Source organism: Oxyura jamaicensis, unplaced genomic scaffold (assembly GCF_011077185.1).
Source record: "Oxyura jamaicensis isolate SHBP4307 breed ruddy duck unplaced genomic scaffold, BPBGC_Ojam_1.0 oxyUn_random_OJ67158, whole genome shotgun sequence".
NCBI lineage: Eukaryota > Metazoa > Chordata > Aves > Anseriformes > Anatidae > Oxyura > Oxyura jamaicensis.
In genome coordinates, this window is record NW_023308405.1 from 1 (window position 1) to 6,057 (window position 6,057).

Below are 6,057 nucleotides of genomic sequence, written 5' to 3' on the forward strand. Positions count from 1 at the left end.
TTTATTTTATTTTATTTTATTTTATTTTATTTTATTTTATTTTATTTTATTTTATTTTATTTTATTTTATTTTATTTTTTTTCACAGGTATGTTGAATTTATTGATGATTTTTCCATCCTTGGGAAGGACCCCATGCCCAACATCAGCTCAGTGAGCGAGTTCCTCCTCCTGCCATTCGTAGACACACGCGAGCTACAGCTCCTGCACTTTGGGCTCTTCCTGGGCATCTACCTGGCTGCCCTCCTGGGCAACGGCCTCATCCTCACAGTCGTAGCCTGCGACCACCACCTCCACACCCCCATGTACTTCTTCCTTCTCAACCTTGCCCTCCTCGACCTGGGCTCCATCTCCACCACTGTTCCCAAAGCCATTTCAAGTTCCCTGTGGGACACCAGGGCCATCTCCTATCAAGGGTGTGCTGCCCAGCCCTTTTTCTTTCTGTTCATGATTGGAGGAGAGTATTCCCTCCTCACTGTCATGGCCTATGACCGCTACGTTGCCATCTGCAAGCCCCTGCACTACGGGAGCCTCCTGGGCAGCAGAGCTTGTGCCCAGATGGCAGCAGCTGCCTGGGGCAGTGGCTTTCTCAATGCTGTCCTGCACACAGCCAATACATTTTCCCTGCCCCTCTGCCAAGGCAATGCTGTGGACCAGTTCTTCTGTGAAATTCCCCAGATCCTTAAGCTCTCTTGTTCACATGTCTACGTCAGGGAAGCTGGACTAGTCGTCTTTGGTCTTTCTTTCACATCTGGGTGTTTTGTTTTCATTGTGGTGTCCTATGTGCAAATCTTCAAGGTCGTGCTGAGGATGCCCTCTGAGCAGGGCCGGCACAAAGCCTTTTCCACGTGCCTCCCTCACCTGGCCGTGGTCTTCCTCTTGGTGAGCACTGGCACGTTTTCCTACCTGAAGCCACCCTCTATCTCCTCGCCATCCATGGACCTGCTGGTGTCATTTCTGTACTCGGTGGTGCCTCCAGCAGTGAACCCCCTCATCTATAGCATGAGGAACCAGGAACTGAAGAATGCACTAAGGAAATTATTTGCTTATATGCTTCTTAAGCATCGGTAATAAGCCCATCATGTTAACAAGTAGTAACAGGATTTCTCACAAAATATTAGGAAAATAATTTGAAATTGTCTTTATTATTACTTTTTCAAACATGTGATAGTATTATTTTTATTTAATGAAGTTTTTTCCTATCCTCCTACCTGTTGACTTTTATTTTGACCCAGTCATCTGTGGTACTCCAATAACTAATCTTCCTGTGCAGAGAAAGTCAATCAAGAAGCCATGAGACCTTCACTGGTCCTGTCTCTTCCCATCTCTTCTGCAGCAGGGGGAGCAACCCCAGTATGGAGGAGGGGCTCAGGGCCAAGAGCCCATCTGCCACATTGAGAAGAGGCCCCAGTGGTCCTTGGGGCTGCCCCTCACTGCTTGCTGGGGCAGTCTGCAGCCTCATGGACCTTCGTTTCCTGTGGTATGTCTGGCTCCATCCCAGAGGCTGTTTTGGACCCCCAGAGCCGCCTTTGTCCCAGCAGCTGTGGTGCCTTGTGAGGGGCTGGGGCTGTGGTAGCCGTGCCCAGAGCCTTGCAGCAGCCTGTGGTGGGCACTGCCCTGGGGCCAGACCAGCCTGGGCTGCTGAGCTGGGCTGTGCTGGGAAAAGGCAGGGAGGTGGGGAGAGGTGGGCAGGGGCTGGGTGGGCCTGGGCAGTGCCCGGCAGAGGGCACCAGCAGCGTCAGGGAGTGGTGGGAGCATGCAGGGGAGGGAAGAAGTAAAGGAAAGAACAACTCCCAGGTTGAGATCAAGATAATTTAATTAAAGGGAAAAAATAATTATCGAGGAAAGATTATTATTAATTAAACAATGTAACTAAAGAGAAAAAAGAGAAAGGGGAAAAGGGAGGGGGAAAGAGAAAACAAAACAAAAACAAAACAAAACAAAACAAGTAAAGCCTGTGTGGAAGTGCAGAGGAAAGAATTTACTCTCTACTTCCCACAGATGAGCAATGCTTGACCACGTCCTTGAAGCAGGGCCTCAACGCACGTAGCCAGTGTTCGGGAGGAGAACAGAGGTTTTCGCAATGAGAGCCCACCTCCCCTCTTCTTCCTTTTTCCACCTTTTATTGCTGAGTGTGACATCACATGGAATGGAATATCCCTTTGGTTGCTTTAGGTCAGCTGCCCTGGTGATGTTCCTTTCTCACTTTTTTGCCCACCCCCTAGGAGGGTTAGAGAGAGTCCTGATGCTGTGCCAGCACTGCTCAGCAGCACACACAACACCAGTGTGATACCACTGCTGTTCTAGCTCCAAGTGCAGTTCAACAGCACTGTATGGGCTGCTGCAGGGAATATTAACATCCCAGCCAGACCCAGTACAGGGGAGGGGAGAGGAGGCCCCTCTGGGTCCTTGCTAGCCTGGGCAGAGCAGGAAGGGTGCCCAGGGCATTCATCCACACACCACAACCTACCAGGACCTGCAAGGTGGCCATGGAGCATGGCCAGCACATCTGCTGAGGGCCAGTGCAGCTGCTGCAGGGGCAGGGAGCTCAGCAGCATCCTTGCAGGCCTCTGCCCCAGGCCTGCCTCTCCCCTTGCCCTCGCCCCTGGATATGTCTCTGCTGGCAGGAGCGCTCTTGGCATGGGCTTCCTGGCCTCCCCTCGCCTCCTCACTGTTATAGATTAGACCACACAATTTTCTGGTCTGTTGAAATTATTTTATTAATCAAGTAAGCAGGCACAAGCAAAACAGTGCTGGGCGGCTGGGGAGTCTCCGCTCCGCAGCAGCACGCAACTTCCCTTTCCAGGGTTGCTGTTTTATAGCAGTCAAATTCCGGCTTATCAGGACTTGTTGAACTGGCTGAGGCTGCGCAGTCTATTGTTGAGAGGGGGGTCGTTGTTCCTCACGCATTGTGCTCCTGTTCAGGTGGAGAGAGTGAAGCGGCAAAAAGGATGTCTTGTGGTAAGGAACTTCACAGAGTCTGGTTTCACTCAAGGATGTTTACCCAACACCCCCTCCTGCTATCTGTTTGCTTAATCCTCCCCCTTATCAAGGCCATTAAACTGTGCACCCTTATCTCCTCAGCAGATCCTCCAAATTCCTCAAAGACAATGAACAAACCCCCACTAATTTATTACAATCCCTCCTTTTTCTTTTTCTAACATATTTTGTTCATTGAATTTTTGTCATATTTGCTTGCTGAGCATCAAAGTTTCTGTGTCGTACCCATAACCTTTACAGTCATTCCAGGGACAGCCCTGATGATTGCAGCCGTTCGGTCCATATTTTACTTTTATAAACTGGTCTGCCCTAGCTCCCGGACTCCAATCCGAAGCAATTGTTTCACAGCCCCAGTAAGCACAATAATAGTGGTTGGGATAATTGCAATATTCTCTCCCTGGGTTGGAGGCAGGGCATAAATAGAATCCCGACTGATTCTGGCACTGTCCTGCCCGTGTCAGAGTACATAATGAAGTGTTGAAACTGGGAGCACCAGCCGTGGTTACTTGTTGTATGACTTTTTGATTTCCCATTGGATCAGGCTCCACTTAAAAGGTTGGTGCGGATGGTGTTGAGTCGCTATGCAGGATGAAATTACTGCGAGAACCCCCAAATACCAATAGGAATGGCTGAGGCCCATTTTTCCCCACTATTCACTCCTCTGCCTCGCTCGTCAGTTGGGTTGCAGCCAACTATGAGGGTTTTAGTTCTTCTCGGCAGCAGTAGTGTTCTTCAGGGGAGAGCCTTTACCTTAACCATGTTACTTATCGGGTTCATCGCAATGTGAGCTTCAGGTCTTTGTTCCCTGGAGCGGCCTCCCACTTCTCGTCACAGATGGGTCCTTTAACACAGCTGGCATGTGTCCATCCTTTCTCCGCAGTCCGGATAGCTGTTTCTGTAGTAAGCAAAACAATATAGGGGCCTTCCCATTGTGGTGTTAGTGTAACTTCTTTCCAAGTTTTTATCAGGACCTTATCTCCGGGCTGTATCTTGTGAATTGCCATATTCAAAGGGGGATGTTGCGCAATTAAACCCTTTTTCTGTAATTCCCCGCGTCTATTTATCAATTGTGTGAAGTAAGGTTTTAATTGATCATCTTGTAGGTGGGGATGATCAAGGGGTATCTCGAGATCATAAGGCATACCATACAGCATTTCAAAAGGGGAGATTCCCAGATCAGTCCTGGGCTTTACGCGTATACTTAACAAAGCTAGCGGCAAACACTTTATCCAAGAGGTTTTTGTTTCTAACACTAATTTAGTAAGTTGCTTTTTAATTTTCCCTGTTCATCCGTTCTACTTTCCCCGAGCTCTGAGGATGCCAGGGAGTATGATATTCCCATTTGATTCCTAAAGCTTTCATTGTGTCACGAGATACTTTTGATACAAAATGTGGTCCCCTATCAGAATCTATTGCTTCTACAACCCCATAGCGGGGAATTATGTTTTCTAACAAGATTTTCACTACGGTTTGTGCTGTAGCCCTTGTCATGGGAAATACTTCAACAAAATTTGTAAGATGGTCTATGATTACCAGCAAATATTTATATCTTCCTGTTTTTGGAAGTTCGGTAAAGTCCAATTGAATTCTTGCAAAGGGTCAGTGGGCTAATTCTCGTCCTCCCGGAACCCTTTTTCTCATATTTTTATCATTTAGCCTCCGACAAGTCATACACCCATTAACAATTCCCTTTGCTATGTTATATATCCCTATACACATATAATTAGTGGCGAATTGATCTACCAACGCCTGAGCGCCCCAATGCATTTGTTCATGAAATCTCCGTAGCACCCTCATAGCTACTGATTTTGGTAACACCTCGTCCATCAGGTAGTACTCATTTTCCTTTTTCATTTTCTCGAATCCCCATCTGTGTCATCTTTTCCTTTTCTACAGTAGTGAAACAAAACAAGGGGAGGGGGACGTGCCCACCAGACCATAAAGAATTAGCTGGGCCATGCTTGTAACAGTTCCTATAAGGCGGACTCTCCTCCTCCGAACAATTACATTCAATCCCTTCTATTCCCCAGTCTTTCCAGCAATCATAGCATAGAAATTTCTTTAAATCCTTCCCTTTGCCACAACTCGGGCAGTCTGCTCTCTTAGTCCCTTCATATATGCACATGAGGGCTGCTCTTTTTGCTTCCTGATCAGCTAATTTATTGCCTCTGATCTGGGGATTCAGCCCTCGCTGGTGTCCTTTTACATGCACCACCGCAATCTCCTTAGGCTCCCTGATGGCTTGTAAAACTTGGAGAATTAACTCCTGATGAATTAGTCCTTTTCCTTGTGAATTTATAAATCCTCTCTCTTCCCATATTTTCCCAAAGGTGTGTATTACTCCATAAGCGTATTTAGAATCTCTATATATTGTTCCGCTTTTGTTCCTTAATAATTTCAAAACTCTTATCATGGCATATAGCTCGCAAGCCTGCGCTGACCAGCTCGGGCTCAGAGGGCCTGATTCTATTACCTCAAATGTTTTTCCATTAACCAATGCGTACCCTGATTTTCTTTTACCCTCGGCTACCCTTGAGGATCCGTCCACAAATATCTTTTCCCCTAAAGGCAATTCTACATCTTCCAGATCAGGCCTCAATCTCACTTGTTCTTCTGTGTTTCTAAGACAATTATGTTCGGGCTGCTCATTTGGTTCACCATAAAGAAACTGAGCAAGGTTTTGTGCTGCAGTCGTTTCTAATGTTAATCTGGGTGAGGATATTAGGATCCCTTCATATTTTAGTAACCTTGCATCCGTTATCCATTTTTCATCTTTTTGTTGCAGCACCCCACATATATTGTGAGGGGATATAACTTTTATTTCTCCCCCTAATGTAATCTTTTGTGCTTCTTCCACTAGTAGGGCAGCTGCCACCACTACTTGCAAGCAGCTGGGCCAGCCTCTACTAACGGGGTCTAATAGCTTAGATAAATAGGCTATTGGTTTTTTACTGTCTGCCCATTCTTGAGCTAGTACACCATAGGCAGTCCCCTCTATGCTATTTACGAACAAGAAAAAAGTTTTTTTTGTTTTTTTTTTTTTTTTTTTTTTTTTTTTT

General features: G+C 46.6%; 1 protein-coding gene across 1 annotated transcript; it reads left to right on the top strand.

The window, feature by feature from the left end:
• Positions 1-452: 452 nt before the first annotated feature.
• Positions 453-1,065, top strand: LOC118159103 (olfactory receptor 14C36-like; the record flags this gene model as incomplete). Its single annotated transcript, XM_035313732.1, has 1 exon — positions 453-1,065. A coding segment is annotated over exon 1 (587 nt), but the record flags the coding sequence as incomplete, so codon positions are not given.
• Between the last annotated feature and the right edge of the window lie 4,992 nt (positions 1,066-6,057).